Below are 19,304 nucleotides of genomic sequence, written 5' to 3'. Positions count from 1 at the left end.
TGTCAGTAGACAGCTTTGCCCTGACTACAGTGTCATCTCCTCACCTGGGCTCTCCAACATGCTGTGTGCTTGTAGCCTGCCAAGGCTCTGCCCTGCCCTTCAGCAGCACCGGCGTTTTTGTACTGCATGAACCAGTGTCCGTGTATTTATAGGTCACACGATTCTGTTCCCGCTTTTAGAGAGCATTATTCTGAAGTAGACTTTCTGCAAGTGTTGCTACTCTTTTGTTCCCGTGTATTTTTCCTCAGATATTAAGAGTTATTTGTTCTTGGTCCCTGATCAACTCATGGTTTTTGTGGGGCTATCAGGAACAGGTAAAGGTCCATTTCATTGACCAAACTTGTCTGCATTCAACACCCCCTCCCCAAAAATAGTCAGTAGGCTTATTGCTGTAGTCGGGCAGTGCAGCTCCCCATTGATAGTTACTACTGACATCACCTAGCTCAGTGCTAATTGCAGTACAAATAGCCTAAGCAGCTGTATCCATTACATTGATACAAGGATGAAATGCAGAGGGATTCTGGCACTAAGCAGAAGGCATCACTAGCCATCCCTTGCTGGAAATGACAGAACACAACAGTGTGCTAGTGGTGTAAAAATCATCATGTGCCCTGCTGTCCTCTTTTCAAATACCTTAATTGTAATTTAGCAGCACATAGAGTGCCTGTGCAAGGTAAAGGACTAAGAAAATGTTAGCTGTGTATTAAAATCAAGCAGGTCATTGGAATGCATAATGTACATAGTCACCTTTCCACTTCATGTGTTACGAAGCTTAAGACGCATTTGGAGAAATAGTCAGAAACAAATTTCTGAGCCGCCAACCAATTTCGTCTGACAGCTGCTGTATATAGCAATCTTTTCTGACCCACTCATCTGCTGTAGCAGAAGTCCCTGCCGTTCTTCAAATAGAGACTGTGGTAGATCTTTCCACTACTTTAATATAATTCTTAGGGAGGTTAAGGTGTCAGATGCTAGCTAGGCTTTGGCATCTCTGCTAATAGCATGTTCTGCACTGTCATTTAGTAGAAGAGCAAACCCTAGGGAGTACAGGGAAATGCTACTTCCATATCCTGAAAGTAAATGGAAATATTGCTGTGTCCGACCCATCTGTATCTTGCAGCGTTTCAGAAAAGCAGCAGCAGCCCATCAAGAGCTCTGCAAACCTTCCAGCATACTGAAAAACTGGCATGCCTCTTCGGCTTCTGTGAATTTAATAAAGGTATATAATAGCACAGGCCACCCCAGACCGTTTCAATCTTCCTTCCAATCTTAAAGACTGAACTCTTCTATGTTTAATTTACAGGCATTTATCCCTTGGGATAAATGCAATGCCAAAAGTCTTAGCACATTCTGAAAAAAAAAAAATAAAAATAAAAAAGAAAATCCTATATATGAATGAGCTGAGCCTCTGTGATCATTTTAATTGGTCCAGCAGTGCTTGCAGCTAAAAGTAAAGCTGCCACCTTTCATGGCAGACCAGACTTTTTCTCCTACCCCCTAATAATTCTGTTTCAGACATTTTATAAAAATAGTGCTCAGTCTCACTCTGTTTGGGATATATATATAAGTTCATGTTCGCAACAGTTAATTTGATTCCATCAAAAGTAGTGTATGGGCTATAACATATTGTTCTATGGAAAGGAGGTGATCTTTCAAGATGGTAAGTGGTTCTGAATAAATAAAATTTCAGTGATGCTAAAACGCTTACGGGAATGTATTAGTTTATGTCCTGATACTCTGACTTGGGTTGAAAAACTGTTCTGAATCAGAGCAAAGATTCGACTGGGATCTATCCCCAAGTCTCCTCACACATGAATGCATACACATGCCAATGCGCATGCAAACCTGCGCAGAGTTTGCTCTCCTGTAGTCAGGAGTTTTAGTCCTAACTCTTTCAAGATGATTCAGGCAGCAGCAGCATCCTCCACACAGCCCCAATGACAAGGCCATGTAAGATCATGAAGAAGGATGCAGGCAACCCATCTCCTTCCCCTGCTGGCTTTTCAGCTGCTAAGGGCAGAAAGAGATGGAGATCCTGCCTATGCCATGGGATCCCCAGGCCCTATATCTGTGATTTTGGCTTTGAACCTTTTCCTCTTTATAATCCAATCTCATCTTACTGCAGTTCATTGAGAGAAGAGCAAGGGATGTGGAACTAGTTTGTGCTGGAGGTCCCTTGTTCTGGAGGTCCCAAGGCAGAGTATTGCTGCCTTTCAGCCAAACAACAGACTGTTAACAGGTAGCTTGTGTCTGGAGGAGGGCTGGATGATGCTGACTGTTGAGTATTGCCTTGAAGGACTAGCAATGAATGCGTTAACAAAATGCATCATGCTCTAGGACCATTCTGTATGCAGACAATTGTTGATACTTAGCCAAAGTCATGTTTGCAGAGAGAAAACCTACTTGCCATATTTCTAAACCTTGTGCAACCTATGAGGTCTTGATAGATCTGCACACAGTAGGAGGCAACAGAGGAAATAACTCTCCTCACCTTTTACCAGCAACAGTGGAAAACTAGCCTGTCTCGATGATAAATGGTTGGCTGGAGGCTGAGCAGGAGCTGATCAAGATGTGCTGCTTCCTTTTCCAATGTCCCGAGTTGCCACTTTGCGGTCTCTGGCTCCTCTTCTTGGCATTAGGCTGGCATGACTAGCAGCAGCAGCGCTGTAGGCTGTGCTGTCTGGGGCTCCTTGTTCCAGCATTTAAAGACAGACCAACTACAAGCAGATGTTTAAAGATTTTGAAGGAAAATACAGTCCTTAACAGTGTTAGGCTGGTTTTGTCTTTAGTTTCACCTACATGCTCTCTCCGTGGATAAATCAGTAGGGTTTTCAGTCAAACTGGATCCCATCAGAAATCAGGGTACAGGTTTAAAATTGTTAAAAGAGCGATTTAAAAAGTGGATGTCTGTATTTCCATGAACTTCCAAATTATGGCTCTGTACTGGCCACAAAAACGTGCAAAGTGTCTCTGTGTTTGTAGGTGGCACCTTTTATAAAGCAAGAGGGGTAAAAAATGTAATCTGGTTGATGACTGTTGGCAAGTCATTGAGGGAACAGTGGGAAAGGTTTGCCAGTGGGAAAGGGCAGTTCAGGCTTTGTGCCCATGTGTACTTTAAATATCCTAACAGGCTGTGAAGTGCAGTGAAAATTTGCCAGATATGGCTACATTTCTACTGAGAAGCCAAATGGCAAAAACAATTCATTTCACAGAAAACACCAGGCAACCCTGAAACCATTTTTATGCTATTATTATTCAAGTTCAGACTTTCAGGTGTTACAACCCAGTCTCTTCTTATTGCCACTTGCAGACATCCAATATGTTGAAGCTTTGAAAATGTAAAAGCATGATCAGGAATTATATGACAACATGAAATTTCAAGGAATCTGCACTACGAGTAATAATATATGTACCTCATAAACCTAAGAAATTATGAGGTACCCCCATGCCTCATATGGGCAGCTCCATCTAGTGCATGGGAATAGAGTACAGTAAGATTAAAAAGGAAAGAACTGTTAAAAAGTAACAAATAATAAGGTTTGCTTACTGTTGTTCTTTCTAACTCCAACAACAGAAGCAATTAAAGTGCATCAATCGGGTCTTTTTTTCTGCGATGGGGATGTTCTCCAGCGTTTTTAACGGCTTGCAAATTCCTATGACTATAATCAGCCTGATCCCACTGTGCTCCCTGTCAGATACCACAATGGCAGTAATCTGGCACCTGCTTGGGTACAAAGCTTGGAAGTGAGGCTGGGTGCCCACAGAATAAAAATTAAGTGTGTTCACTGCAAAGAGGGAGGATCAGAGGGAATTTAGGAACACTGGTGACAGCCTTTTTTCTTCTCTCTCAGCAAGAGAGTCCTCACTACGACAGGTCAAAAAACGCTGCTATTGTTCTGCCTTAAACCTCCCTCTTCCAGATGCAGAATTTCATTTCCAGAAGCAGCCAGTGTGGGGATGTCTTCCAAATAAAGCCAGCTACCTCCATCTGTCTCTTCTGGGCTGCCCAGCTTGCCTCACTGTCAGACTGTTCAAAAAGCAACAAACATTTTCTTGCCTTGTTTTTGTTGAAAATCCTCTTTCCCATTCTTGACTTACACAGATACAGTGCCTAGAGAAGCAGTGGATTTAGATAACTCAAGCTTTCCCTGTCCTTCAAAATTCACTTTAGAAAAATTTCATCATTTTAGTAAAGTACAAGGACCTATGTCACAACTTTATTCATATCAGGAGGCATTTTCTCATGGCTTGTGCTCACTTTGAAATACTCTGTTAGGACTGGAAACAGTTAAATAACTATTGACATTGCCGTCTAGCTTAAACATAGACCTGTGAACTAGCATTCAGCATACAAGCTTTGATTAATGAAAACTGAGATGGAAGGAAAGCGATTCAGATAAGGGCTTGATTAAAAATATTGGGCTACATTAGAACTAAATTTTATCTCAGGATTCAAGAGGATGGGTTTGACTAGATATTTGTGATATTGATAGAACACTTGTTAGGCCTCTTACTGCTAATAAGAACTCTTATCACTGTTCTTTCTGCCAACAGAGTGATGTGTAATACTAAATAATCTGTACGTTTCTTCAAGTGCTATTATTGCCACTTTGCAAGACACAGAGGCACTGAACAGCTTGGCCTCTCCTGTGTGTCTGGGAAGAGCCTAACGTGCTCAATAAAATGGGTTTTATCTGCAGGTCAAATCACACATTTGCCCTTGCTGCAGGATACCTAGTGTGTGCCCCTGCATCTCACCCTGTGAACAGGAGACAACAGCTTGGTAAGAACCAAATATTTCCTGCTGAGCAGGAAACCAGCACAGACAGGTCTGAAAGCACAGAGCATCTGGCAGGCCTGGTACAGCTTGGCCAGCACCTCTTTAGTGTGGAAACACCTTTCAGTTAAGGTGGGATTCTTCTCTCCTGTGCCTAGCTACCAAAATAAAAACAAAACCAAAAACCAACCAACCAACCAACCAAACAAACAAACACAATGTGGAATATAAGTGGAATATAGTCTGTGTTAATAGGCTAGGAATATTTTGTATTAAATGGACAGAAATGTTTGTGTTCGTCACATATCCCATCCAACACCATCCTGAGGGATGCACCTGTGTAAGCACAGTTGTTCAGCTTACATGAACAAGTCCAGTCCCTCTGCCTTTCTCAACACCAGGATGCAAATTTAATGTAGGTCACACTTAGGGTGGAAACAGGGACAGTTTCTTGCTAAGACTTACCCAGGCATAAATATGAATGCTCAGAAATTTCAGTGCTGTAGATTTTGATCCTGTTCACATACAATGACTGAGAGTGGGAAAAAAAAAAATCTTACAATTAAAAATGATATTATTATGACAAAGCTTTATAAGGTACAGACAGGTGTAGTGAAGACTGAACTAAGACTGAATTCAGCATCAATCCGTAAGCAACTACTGAACTCCTGTCTGTGGTCATGATTCAAAGCAGTTCCCCCATTTCCTTCTGGGAAAGCATTTCTATGACTAATGAATGTACTACTTTTTGACAGTACCCTTTCTTTTACTCCTAAAATGACAGCTGAATAAAATTACAGTGAAACGGTACCAAAGGTTGCTTGGATTGAATCTAATGATATCTAGCAGGCAGTGGAATAAATACTCAAAGAAACGGAAGCATCACTGACAGGGTCATTGAAGCTAGAATGAACAAAGCATCCAAACACGCAGCCCTGTGTTCGTATGGAGGGAGGCTGCTCCAGCTCTGCCTCCCCGCTCCGCTCTGTGGACTGCAGCCCCGAAAAGGGCCATAAATGCCAGCCCAGCTGCTAGCTGGCCCGAGACCATACAGAAGTGAAGGTCTGTGTGAGCCTGGAGCTCCAGCACCACGCAGAGTCGTGCAGATCTGGGAAGAGGCAGGCTGGCGTGCACAGCCAGCTCTGCTGCAGCTCAGTAGATTATCCCCTCTGGCTCCAGCAGCAAGTACTTCTTCATGGACACGGGGATGGAGAGTAAGGGGACGCCTCGGTGGCATCTTTCTGACAACATCACCCGAATAGCACATCTGCATAAGTGCATGAGCGACCGCGGTGAGTTGCTGCACACAGTGAACAATGAGTCGTAGAAATCCTGGTACCGCTGCAAAACACGAAAACAAAACAAAACAAAACAAAACAAACAAAAAAAACCACAAACAACAACAAAAAAAAAAAACACAAGAGTATTTTAGGGCACTAAAGCTTCTTTCCTGTTCTCCCTTTCCCCTCCCAACACACAGTTCTTAGCAAGGGTAAAAACCTGTAGAGCTGCCCTGTCACCTTAAGCCGCTCACCGCAGCAGGAATTTGGTTTGGCCAAAATTATGCTTGCCTCAAATACTTCGTGTTTATTATTACGCTTCATTATTACTATTTAGGAGAAAAAGGTCCTTAATGTTTCATTCTGTGTTCACATGATTATTTTTTTTCCTGAATAAAGCTGATCTGAAAAAAACAGTTGGTCTTGCAGTTCCTCTGGCTGCATAGCTCTGCATTAATAATAAAGATGATGTTCCCTAAGCATCACTGACAATGTAAAGCAGACATTGGTATACTTAACTTCAGCACTGAGTTGAACATCCTGAAAAACCCTGGTATTAATCAAGAACTAGCTTTAAAATGGAATATTGGGACTATGCAGATTTCTGAAGTAATGGGATAATTATGTCAAAGCCCATCCCCCAATTTGGCACTTTGACAACATCTCTTCCCTCTTTGACCTCATTTTTCATTTAAATTCTCCCTTGTATTTGCAGCTAACCAGTCCTATGGTTAGAAACAGAAACTACAGAAACTTAACCCATGCAACAGAACCTAAATGTCTACCTAAATATATACCTTGTAATATGGTGCTTTTAAAACAATCGCTGACCTGAAAAAATATATAAATACACTCACTGGAAGATCTGAAGATACACCAGTCACAGCCAGAATATTTTGCACTTGCTGAGTGCAGGGATATCTGAGCTTCTGCAGCACCCCTGACAGGGAGTGCAGCAAAGGATAATGTCACTATGAGACTTTCTCAAAAAAAAAAAAAAGTCTATTGAAATCTCCAGGTGACATAGAGATCCATTTATCTTCATTTTATTGAAGGAGATTCAATTTAAAATAAAAAACTTTTTACCCAGCATAGCTGGAAAAGCAATATTTTTATTGGAAATAACTTTTTCTGAGAAACTATATTCAACTAAACTGTGTGAAAACATTTCACAAAATAAATAAATAACCAGCTTGTATGTCCAGAGCGTTCTGAACTCTCTTATTCTCTCTTACAAAGATAAACTATTATTTAAAGCTACAGCATAACCCTGAACATCCCACATCACTGAAATTCCCACTGTCATCAGGACAACACAGAACAATCTGTATTTCTTAAGTGTTTTCAGCAGATTTGGATATGGTACCTATCTCAAAAGAAAAAATCCCCAGTTTTGGGCCAGCTTGTGTGAAGTGAATGATATTAAATGGAGAAGTCCAAATCCTCTGGTGTGTTATTCCCTTTCAAAAGCATTCTCAGTTTTCTGTGGCCAGGTACAGAGAACAAATAATAAGCCTGGATTTTACTCAGTTACAACTCATTAAGAGCTTACCTCAAAGACATCATCAGGTATGGCTGCTTTCCACTTAGATGTTGATTTGATGTGCTCATAAGAGTTGACGACAATCTCCACAGCTCTGGGGTGGGAATGACAGGCCTGTAGCACCTGCAGTCAGGATGTACAGAGACTATGAGCACCGCCAAGAGGCACTGGGGCTAGCCTGTCTGTGAGGACACACAGGAATGGACACATCTAAAATCACCTCTGCCTAATAACTTTAGCTCAGGAGGAGGAAATTGTTGCTCACACCCATGGAATAACACTTCACATTCACACGGTAGGATGTGCATTTTTGACCCACACAGCAGACAGGCTTTCACAGACAAAGCTGCAGAGCATCCCTCTGGGATAAACATCATCCTACACATTTTGCAGATAGGAAATGATAGATTGGAACCGAGCCCTGCTCCATGCAATGGGAGAAGGTGGAGGCAGGAAGAGGAGACCCCAGGCCTGGCTCTCAAACACACTCTAGAAAAATTAGTTGTTTTGTTACAGACAGGACCAGCTCATCCTCAGCTCAGGAAGGCAAAAACAAAGGTCTAACATTTTTTTCCAAAGGTTCTGGTTGCTTGGATTGATAAAATTTTATATATACAGTGGAGGGACTGCAAAATTATGCTGAAGGCAAAAAATGAGAGAAAATGAGCCCTGACTAGAGCAAGCTTACCTCATTGCCTGATATAAGAAGGCTACCAGCTACAGTGCTTTGGGCTTTGAAGAGCTGCTGAAATTCTTTGGGAGGGATTTTGCAATTATTATTATTAGTAGTAGTAGTAGTAATCAGCTATGAGCCCAGGCCCAGAATTTCCCTTTATTTCTCACATTTCCTGAAAACAAGCCCAAGCTTCAGTGAGATCCATTTCAGTTTGAATGGATTTGTATTTCTAAAGGTCAGAAGTGGCAAACTGAATCATCTCAGCTGACCTCTAGTCTTTGGTTGAGGCCATAAAATACGCATTTTGTACAACCCAGTTCAGCATATTGGAGCCAGGTTTGATGAAGGCATGTAGGTTTTCTGAAATGAGAATGTGAATCAGCTCTGAAAAATTAGGCTTTAGCCAGCATTTAGCATTTAGAATGGAGCCAAGTCCAGTTGGAGGCCAGTCACTAGTGGCGTCCCCCAGGGCTCGGTGCTGGGGCCGGTCCTCTTTAATATCTTCATCGATGATCTGAACGAGGGCATCGAGTGCACCCTCAGTAAGTTCGCAGATGACACCAAGTTAGGTGCGTGTGTCGATCTGCTTGAGGTAGGAAAGCTCTGCAGGAGGATCTGGATAGGCTGGACCGATGGGCTGAGGTCAACTGCATGAAGTTTAACAAGGCCAAGTGCCGGGTCCTGCACCTGGGGTGCAATAACCCCAAGCAGAGCTACAGGCTGGGAGAGGAATGGTTGGAGAGCTGCCAGGCAGAGAAGGACCTGGGAGTGATGGTGGACAGTCGGCTGAATATGAGCCAGCAGTGTGCTCAGGTGGCCAAGAAGGCCAACGGCATCCTGGCTTGTATTAGGAACAGCGTGACCAGCAGGGCTAGGGAGGTGATCGTCCCCCTGTACTCAGCTCTGGTGAGGCCGCACCTCGAGTACTGTGTTCAGTTTTGGGCCCCTCGCTACAAGAAGGACATCGAGGTGCTTGAGCGGGTGCAGAGAAGGGCGACGAAGCTGGTGAGGGGCCTGGAGAACAAGTCCTACGAGGAGCGGCTGAGGGAGCTGGGCTTGTTCAGCCTGGAGAAGAGGAGGCTCAGGGGCGACCTTATCGCTCTCTATAGGTACCTTAAAGGAGGCTGTAGAGAGGTGGGGGTTGGCCTGTTCTCCCACGTGCCTGGTGACAGGACGAGGGGGAATGGGTTTAAGTTGAGCCAGGGGAGTTTTAGGCTAGATGTTAGGAAGAACTTCTTCACTGAAAGGGTTGTGAGGCACTGGAACAGGCTGCCCAGGGAAGTGGTGGAGTCACCATCCTTGGAAGTCTTCAAAAGACGTTTAGATGTAGAGCTTAGGGATATGGTTTAGTGGAGGGCTGTTAGCGTTAGGTTGGAGGTTGGACTCGATGACCTTGAGGTCTCTTCCAACCTAGAAAATTCTGTGATTCTGTGATTCTGTAATTTGGAGTTTCAGGCTGATTAAGAGTGAATATGGGACCTGCATCTGGTTTCTGGCATTAGCAATGGCAATTTTGCTTCAGGTAAATGATATCAACCTTACAATAGATTTTGGGCATTCTGGGCCCACAGTTTACATGACTCCTGCAAATCCTGGTACCACCAAACCCTGAAGTTTGGGTCTGTCACTCCCCTCCTGTTCCAGACATCCCCTCTCTCCGTACCCCCGCGCTGTACAAAGCCACCATTAACCTTGTGGAATTGCAGAGGATATATCCTGGCTGCTCCGTGGTTCAGCAGCAGCTGATAGCAGATGTCAGGCTGGGCAGCTGGCCGTACAGACGTCACTTTTATGATGTACTGCAGGGGTGCACAGCCGTTGACATCCATGATGTTTGCCTCTGCCCCTGCCTCCAGCAGCATGTGCAGCAGCACGTGGTCACAGTTCCAGGCAGCTTTGTGGAGTGGTGACTTGAAATCCTCATCGCGGCTGTTCACCTCGGCTTTGTAGTCTAAGAGCATGCGGCAGATGAGGTGGTGGTCTGGGCTGTACGTCTGGTCCTTGTAGTGCAGGGCCCAGTAGGCCGCGCAGGCCAGCGGGGTCTCCAAGTGGGCATTGACGGCATCTACCTGCGCCCCTTGTTCCACGTAAAAGGCCACGAGCTCGGGGATACCCAAACGTGCGACAGTGTGCAGAGGGGTCTCCTCGTCCTGGTTGTTGGTTTTTATGTTCACGTTTGCACCTGCCAAGGAAAGATGATAGGAAAAAAAAATAATAATCAAGGGAACAGAATCCCAGTTCGGACAGCTCTCTGCTAGAGCCCTGCTACCCAAGGAGACTGTAAAGGATTGCAAACCCTTTTTTTTTTTTTTTTTTTTCACATCAAAATACAATCAGCAAGGGTCAAGGATTCTGCATTGCTGAGGCCTCTGGGAAACCCTCAGAAACTTCACATTCTTGGATCCAGTTTCTGGTGTCATAGCTTGGCCCTTGAGCTGATAGAGGGCCTTATCTGAACACTGCTTTGGAGCAGCATTCAGGTCCAAATCTCTGTGTGAAGTGCTTTTTCCTATAAATTAAGAACTGAAGGAAAAAGGAGATCTTTATTCCTACTCCGTAAAATAGCTCTGCTCAAATCTGTACCCTGAGAAAGCTTCCTGCAGCACCTCGTTGACTGTGAGCCTAGAAGGACATTTTATGATAGATCCGTAGATTATTAAAATAAAATAAAATAAAATAAAATAAAATAAAATAAAATAAAATAAAATAAAATAAAATAAAATAAAATAAAATAAAATAAAATAAAATAAAATAAAATAAAAAAGAAAGTCCCCAGCTGAGGGTCTGGATCCTGTTTCCAAGCTGTTAACAAGACTGCTATAACAGCTCTATTTGTACCGAATTTATATTCCAGTTGAAGCAACAGCACCATCTACTGTGCGCCGAAGGGCAGCTGCTGCAGGACAGACGGACAGGAGCCCGGCCCCTGCCTTCTGCCAAAATAGTGCCAGGGCTCCGGATCTTGCAGCCCTGGGACTTTCCGGCTGCCTCCTTCCTTTCCATCCACCAGCAATTTGCGCTGAAGAAGTGCAAATTGCTGGAGGAATAGTTCTTAACACTGCTTATTAGAGGAAAGATCGGCGAGAGCCTGTTCCTGAAAGCAAAGCAGAACTGCAGTATAGTATATATCATGTATACAATGTATATAGTGTGTGTGTATAGTTACACAATTTTATTTACTTATAAATAAATAAATAAATAAATAAAATTGTTCTCTCCAGCCTCACGAAGCCATTACATGGCCAAAGTTACACTAAAACCGAGCTGTACTAACGGAGAGGGAGAAAGAGGCGTGAGAAATTACCTCTAGGCTGAGTGCTAATCCCACTAAACCACGCTGAGCGTTACTCACGTTACACGGCCCTGAGAGGATCAGCAGCACAGGTCTGGAGGCGGTAAGCAAACCCGGGCACAGATCTGCCCGGCTGGCCACGTGCCCAGGTGAGAAATGGTTAAACTGCGTTTACCTGAGCTGACCCGTGTGAGAGCACCAGTGCAGAGGGCAGGGTGGGAGATGCCAGTAGGAATCCTTGGGACAGGGACAGAAACAAAACCCTGTCTTTGGCTTTCGGGTGTGTGCACACCTGCCATGCTCTGTTGCAGACCTTGCCCAACTTGAATCTCTGTTTCACATGGAGATTTGTGTTTGCAGGGTGCTTTGGGATGAAGGCTGGCTTGCACAGTGCTATTATTCACTCACTGATGGGTGGGTGGAGGAAGCCTGCAGAATACAACCTTTCATTTGCAGCATTTTATAAAAGTACATTCGACTTTTAAGCTTTTCCATGGTAGCAAATTCAACTCCTGCTGTCAGGACTGCTTGCTTTGGGCAGGAGACAACTGGCAGTATTTATTTTCCTTTCTAGCAAACAAAATAATATGTATCTTTCCAGCAGAAGAAAAGTGATGTGGTTATTCATTTGGGATTTCAGATTGCCTTGCCCACAAAACATGCCTGGGCTCTACATCTCAAGAAAAACCTTCAAAACTTGTAGCCAAAAAACAACAACACGTGTTTGTATTTGCCATGGCACAGTGTGACAAATAGGGGAATCTGTCTATTTGTAACTTAGGGCTCTTGAACTGCCTGGCTTTGCTGTACCCCTTTTATTAAGTCCTGAGACATTTTCCTGTGTAAAGGACACAGTGGAAGGAACAGCAATATACTTATCCATGAATTATATCTATTCATAACTTCATTTGTTACAGATGATCAACTACATAACATATCTTACTCCAGGAAAATTAAATTTTATATAATAACATTTTTTCCCCAGTAGGTACAGGAGTTTGGTAGCTGGCAATTAAGAGACTGTATGAAAAACTGCATGTTTTTCTCAGGGACAAGTCAAATACAAATTAATAGAAGAATTTATGGAGATCAAGGAAACGTGAGCAACAAAGACAGGGGTAGGGGCGCACTTTCATGTGAAAACTTTTCAATAGTAAATCTAGATGAAGAAGACAGAAACAAAAATAGAGAAGAAATTCATTCAGAGGAGCTCTTCTGCTGAAGGACTGGCTGGGCAGCAGGCTGGAAGCACTGAAATGGGAAACAGCCCTGGAGTAAGGGCCTGTGGCCAGGGTGAGGGGAGGTCAGATGGGGTGAGGAATCAGGGCAGGAGAAACTTCAGCTGATCAAAGAGATGGGGAAAAGAAGTCTGGGATGAAGAGGCGAGTCAGCTGGGGATGGGACGGATAAATATACGTACTTTGGCATCTTGCCTCCTAAGGCAAGCCACAAGTCATGCCTGCCATCTCTAGTCACACCGTGAGAGACTCTCCAGAGTTTTACCTTACCTCTCCAAATCAGCTGCTGGGCGCAAGGCATGGAGGTTCGTGTCGTACAGAAGTGCAGGGGCGCCTGCCCGCTCATTGAAAAGCAGTTCAGCTTAGCTCCATGGTTGCAAAGGATCTTGAGGCACTCGACATTTGCTGTTTCACACGCTATGTGGATTGCAGCTTTTCCATTGGGCCGGCAGTTGATTGTAGCTTTGTGATTGAGCAGGACCGAAAGACTCTCCAGATGCCCATACATGACAGCCAGATGAAGCCCAGTTGCCCAGGATATTTTTAATTTGTAGCTAGGTAGCCAATACCCTGTACGAAACGAAAAAGCATTACCATCCTTGGCTAAGATTTTCCTTTGGATTATCCACCTACTGAGAACAACGGAGGAGGAAGAAAAGGCTGGAGTTTTGGCTTAATTTGCTGTAATTTCACCAGCTAGAGTTTAGTGTACACGTAGTTCTCTCAAGCATAACTTGATTTTCATTAGGTACTTTTCCTATGTGCACTGAATAGCCTGTCTTTTGGAGAGATAATTCCATGTAGATGTACTCCAAAGGCAGCTTTTGTTTTTCTGGTGACCTCTGGAGACTGAATGATGATGATGATAATAATAACAATATTATTATAACAATAATAACAATGCAAATATAGTAATATTTATATAATAATAATAACAATAATAGTAAAGGCTTAGTGCATTTGAAATGCCACTAGCTAAAAATACAGGGGAAATGGGCTCTTCAGTCTGCCAACAGCTAAACAAATAAGAATAAAAAGGAGTAAGTTGGAATAAGAAGGCAGTATTTACTCAGGCCAGTGACTCAACAGACAGCTTATCCTGCTGTTTCTGCGTGGGAGACTGCAGGATCATGCATGTCAGGAGCTGGATTCAGACTCCTAGTGATGCATTGCACATAGATGACCCGTGGCAATGTGGCTGCAGCTGTATCACAGACCTTCTGCCAACTACTGCCCCTGAGGAGCACGGAGTGAGGAGTTTTGATGTAGATGTAAACTTGGTGGAAGAGCCAAATAGAAGCAGGGGCAGCTTAGTATGAAATTTGGCTCCAAAATGTTCAGATTTTTCACAGATTTTTTTTTTTTTTAACTTATAAACAGGTGTAAGACCAATATTTGTTCCCAAGATAGGACTACATGTTTAATGCAGTCTCTGAAGTGATTACTATAATCATTTGTTAAAAAAAAATTATAAATAAATCTGTGCAGAAGAGCAGGATAAATCTGAAACTTTTCTTTCTCCTTATTTTTTTTTTTTTAGGTACAGCAGCTGCTTCTTAGCTAGAATGTGCCTATAAAATTTTCTGGGTTTGATTTATTTATATCTACTTGGACAAATGCCTGGTTAAATACTGTTATCAAGAAAAAGAAAAATGCTGCAGATGTATAATGAGGCCAAATTAATTCAGACCTTTGTTTTTGAGTCTTTAGTTTTATACAGTTTTTCCACCTTAATTTCTCCTAGATACAATTTTTGCAGGAATCATATGTACTGCATTAGACAGGAAGAGAGATGGAGAGGAAGGAAGGAGACAGAAACAAACCACTGGTGGCAGAGAGAAACACCTTTTTCATCATTTGTCCGCAAACTGGGTGCCAGGTAGGTGGGCCGTATCCCAGAGTCTATGCACGCAGCACAGCAGGATGCTGAAACTGGATCCCCAACTGAACTCACATTTGTTGTTCCCCCTTGCTACCAGCCTGATCCCACACTGGGGTGGGCCTGAAGATATGTAGATGCCAGCCATAAATGATGTGAACAGCAGGACAGTGATCCTTAAAAGCCAAGTTACCCCTTTATACAGCCACAGCTTTCCTGCCTGAGACCACCCTTTATTTCCTTTACTTGTGCTGCTGCAGGTGAGCATCTCCCACATCCCCTGCCCAAACCCACAGACATCCCTGAGCCCAAGGGGATGGGACCTGGCACTGAGCAGGAAGAAGACACAGGCTTTGCAGGAGGCCTCTTTAAGCTCATCTGTTTCTTGGGGTGGAAACTAGCAATGGTGCACGAAAGGCCAGTGTCCTTGGCAGCTCTCAGCCTCTTTTGCAAGAGAGGAAGCCCCTCCGACACCCATGGCATCTCCTTCCCACTGCATTGCTTACAGCAGAGCTCAAGTTGTTTGACTGGCAGAGCTTAATTTTTCTCCCCTCTCCCTCCCCAAGGAAATCCCCCTCTTAAATCATGGTTATCTGGGATTCAGAACAACGGCAAAATTTGCATTGTAGCTGACAGGGTGCCTTCTGCCTTTCAGAAAGGTATACTGCTGTGATTTAGGCCATAGGGTGCATTTATCTCTTTCTCCAAAAGAAACGAGTTAATTCTTGCTGCCAAATGATCTACAATTAAAAATCCCATAGTCTTAAACTACAACCAGAACACATTTTAGCCTGCTGAGGGCAGAAGAGCAGATATTTTAGGATACACTCATCATTGTGTGGGTTAGCTCAGATGCTGTCCCCAAGGGAAGTAAGTCATGACTGCATCATCCTCACCCTTATGGAACCAAAAGAACAGCTGTTCACTAAATAAGAGGTAAACACAGAAAAGGGGAAGGGGTGGGATGTTGTCCCTCCCTTATGCCACAGGGGGAAAAAAAAAAAAAAGTGCATTTGCTGTGCTGCTGAGACTGGAGGTGTTTATCTCCACGTATGCCTAACTTCCTAACTTCTGGCAAAAGTTGGTCATTGCTGCTTTTCAGATACTCATGAGGAGTCTGTTAGCAAGTAGGTAATGAAGTCTATTGATTTCAGCAGACAGCAAACTTGTTTCATTGTTTTGAACTGTAAGTTTCTGGAAACTCAGTATCTGGCTGACAGCTGGTTTGGATTTTCTACCTTCCAGAACAGCTGAAATGTCTTCTCTGTTTTTGTTTTTGTTTTTTAATTATTATTTTTAATTTTAAGCCAAAATATTTTGATAAACCAGCAAATCCTCACTTTCTGTGAGCTTGAAAAACACAGCTCCTCCTATCCAGCAACATTCAAGGTCCATAGGTTTTCTTTAGCTCTCCTAAGCCAAGAAGAATTCACTGTACTACTATTGTAAACTGCAAATGGAAGAGACTGAATATTTTGTTTCTGAACTGTCTGTTTATGTGTTGGGGAACATGCAAGACATTTGTACACCACACTTAGCCTTTGTGTGTCTATCCTGGGCTTTGCAGTCTAATTCTCTGCAAGGAGATGGCAAAGGACCCCTCTTTCTGGACTTCCCTAAAGCTACAGCAGCTGCCCTGGTGGCGTGGAGGCTGGTGCTGGTGTCTGGCCTGCCCTGCACCAAGCCCTGCAGCACAGCTGATAAGCTCCCCTCCGGTGACCGTGGCCGTATGAGCCTCCTGACCTTGCTGCCTGTGAGTCAACTTAGGCTGCAGCTTTAGGAGAGGCATGAGGCCACAGTTCCTGGAAAACTACCTGAACCCATCTACTTCCTGGCTTGTGAGTGCTGCCACGTTTACCTTGTTTATAGGATGCCAGGATCAGGTTTTCATCTTCCACTTCAAACACCGTGTCCACGTCTATTTTCTTTTGGTTCAAGAGCTCTTCCAGTGTCTCATAGTCATTGGACTTTAGGGCTTCAAGGAAAGCCTTTTTCACCAACTTTGCAGCTGCATTTCGAGTCATTTTCCTCTCCGTGTTCTCTCCTTCTTTGCATGTCTCCTCCAGATCCATTTCCAAATGTATTTATTTGTGCTGTGAAGAGGGGTACACTGAGGTCCCTATAGCGCAGTTACATGCTGAAGTTCCTGAAGACCAGAAGGTAATTTTATCACTTGGTCATGCTGATCTGCTTGTTCTATTTATATGAGGAGCATTTCAGGCATTGAAATACCACTCTTAGATATCACCACACTCTTTTTGTGAAAGTAAGGACAGACACACTAGCAATAAAACCAGAATAAGAGATATCTCTACAGGCTTTATACACATTAAGCTTCACTAACCACGTGGCCGCCCTCTGCTCCTGCCATGCACTCACATTAAAAGACACTACGTCCTTGGTGCTGTTTCTCAGCTGGAGAAATACTTATATTTCCTTTCATAGTTACCATTAGTGATTTATTGACTGAAGAGGGATGTGGTGCTCGCTCTGCACATGCATTTTAGCTAATGCATTTCAGAAAGAAAAAAAAATCCAAGGGACTCTTCTTGTGGGAGGCAGCTCTTTCTTCTCCAGGACAGCATTCATCCTGTTGGTGCCGCTTGCATTCCTCCAGCCACCAGGCAGGCTTCCACAAGACCCCCCCACTATGCAGATCTCACAGATGCCCTGATACATAAAGCCCCAAGCATGGCTGTGTTGATCCAGCCGAGTCTGCTGCTGTACAATGCCCCGAGCAGCAGGAGTTCCCCATTTTACTTAGGGACCACAGGTGGAAGGTGGAAGTGCACCCAGGAAGGAGAAATGCAAGGATGAAAGGGCTGCAGAGCTGTAAGAGCTGTATGGCCACATTATGGGACAGGGGAGCTCTTTATACATTCACACTCCCTCCTGTGTGACTGCCTCCCTCTTAATTTCATCCTCTCAATAGTGGATGTCTCCACTCCATCCTTCAGGAGAAGAAGGCTTGTCTGGCACGAGCAGAGGGACAAGATGTGAACTTCACATCCTATGTCACATCCTTGTTACTCGCATGGCTTTTTTAAACCATGATATTCCTGAGAAGTCATGGGTGTACAGAGCACCAATACGTGGCTGTCCTCAACAAATCACCTCAACTACACTTTCCAGTTTGAAATGGACTTTTGTCTGTCTTTCATAAATATTATCAGATGGCACAAAGACACTCAATCTAGCTGTATAAAGGACCATGCCAGTACATCTCCATACTGCTCCGCCATCTCACCAAGGCTGAGGTGTACAGACAAGCATGTGGCTGTGACAGACTGCTGTACGTCTGCTGAGCCATCATGCTTGCTCTTCATTGACAACCAAGGTGAAGTAATTTATGGTAGCTTGGCCCACGGTGAAAGAGAAGGCTGATCACAATTACCTCATAGTTGTCGTGGTCCAAGAGGGTGCACAGAGAGTGCACTTCAGAGGCACTACAACTTGCTCGCCTTCAGTACTTTGTGTGGCCCTGCTCTGATTCTCATAAAAATCTTCATTAACACTAATGAGCTTAACATAGAGAAAGGGAACAATTACAGATACCTCTTGCCTTTATATTTACTCTTTTCCTGTAAGCTGCATTTGGGTCTAACCTTGACAAACCTACTTCCATAAGTACACTGGTTGTTTCAGTACCCTGGTGCTTTCAGCACAATTATATACAAGAATAAGGAAATGATATTATAAAAATAATAACAAAAGACGAGACTATTTTTTCCACAGGAAGACAAAATAACTTCTATTTATTAGCTTAAAGTGTGGTAAAAACACATTTAAGGATATAAAAATAAGGTAAGCTATTGGTGGGGTAAAAGGAGCAATTTTTACTGTGTCAATATTTTTGCAATATATCTAACTTCCTACTGACTTCTCCATCACCATACCACAAGGTGGCAGTTTGATTTTGAAAGTCAAAACTGATGTCAACCAAGCCCCAAAGCTGCCAAATATTCTGAACATCTCACTGTGAAACAATGGCTCATTACTTGCTTAAAATAAATAACAGTACTGTTATTAATGGTACTTGTAGGATAGACTTGAGGCCACTGTGATGGGCACTGCAGACACACACATTATATCCTCTAAGAAATGTAGTTTTGGTATTTAGGATCAATTGTCCAAATTACACAGCTAACACAAAAGCAGGTTTTTAGAGGAAAGACAGCTCCTACCTCCACAGCTCACCCCTCCTCGTATGAACCACAGGCACAAAAACACCTGCACCTCACCAGGGCTGCCCTTGTAAGTGACTGCAGCAGGTCAGAAGAACCAGTTGTGAAGGGTTGCAGAAAGAAGAAAAAGGGCAAACAACACTTCTGGGGCACATGCTGCTTTCCACCTCAGGCAATGGGAGTGTCACCACAGACTTCGGATCAGCTGTGAGGACCCTCTTGGTCAAACAAAGCAGGTTATCACAGGCTTGCTCCAAAGTCCACTGAAGTCAAGGGAAATATTTACACTGATTTCAGTGGTTCATGTTCTTTATTAGGCTGGGCACTGGGCAGCAGAACTGAGCCAGGGAGAGCTGCCTAAAGGCAAGTGCATGAAGTAACATCGGGGTGATATTATGAGATGTGTGAGTGGTGGCAGAGGAGTTCATGTGAAAG

At 43.6% G+C, this 19,304-nt stretch overlaps 1 protein-coding gene across 1 annotated transcript; it reads right to left on the bottom strand.

The window, feature by feature from the left end:
* Window positions 1-5,180: 5,180 nt before the first annotated feature.
* On the bottom strand, window positions 5,181-18,997 carry ASB4 (ankyrin repeat and SOCS box containing 4). Its single transcript, XM_084510545.1, has 6 exons — window positions 18,870-18,997; window positions 16,544-16,831; window positions 13,077-13,376; window positions 9,968-10,458; window positions 7,610-7,723; window positions 5,181-6,118 (listed from the first exon to the last, which is right to left on the bottom strand). Exons 2-6 carry the CDS (start codon window positions 16,755-16,757, stop codon window positions 5,930-5,932), a joined length of 1,308 nt encoding a protein of 435 aa, XP_084366671.1. The 5' UTR covers window positions 16,758-16,831; window positions 18,870-18,997; the 3' UTR covers window positions 5,181-5,929.
* Window positions 18,998-19,304: the final 307 nt, after the last annotated feature.

Source organism: Aythya ferina (genome assembly GCF_964211825.1).
Source record: "Aythya ferina genome assembly, chromosome: 2".
NCBI classification, from domain to species: domain Eukaryota; kingdom Metazoa; phylum Chordata; class Aves; order Anseriformes; family Anatidae; genus Aythya; species Aythya ferina.
Note: the sequence above shows the minus strand (reverse complement) of the source record. Positions and strands in the feature narration are given on the sequence as shown.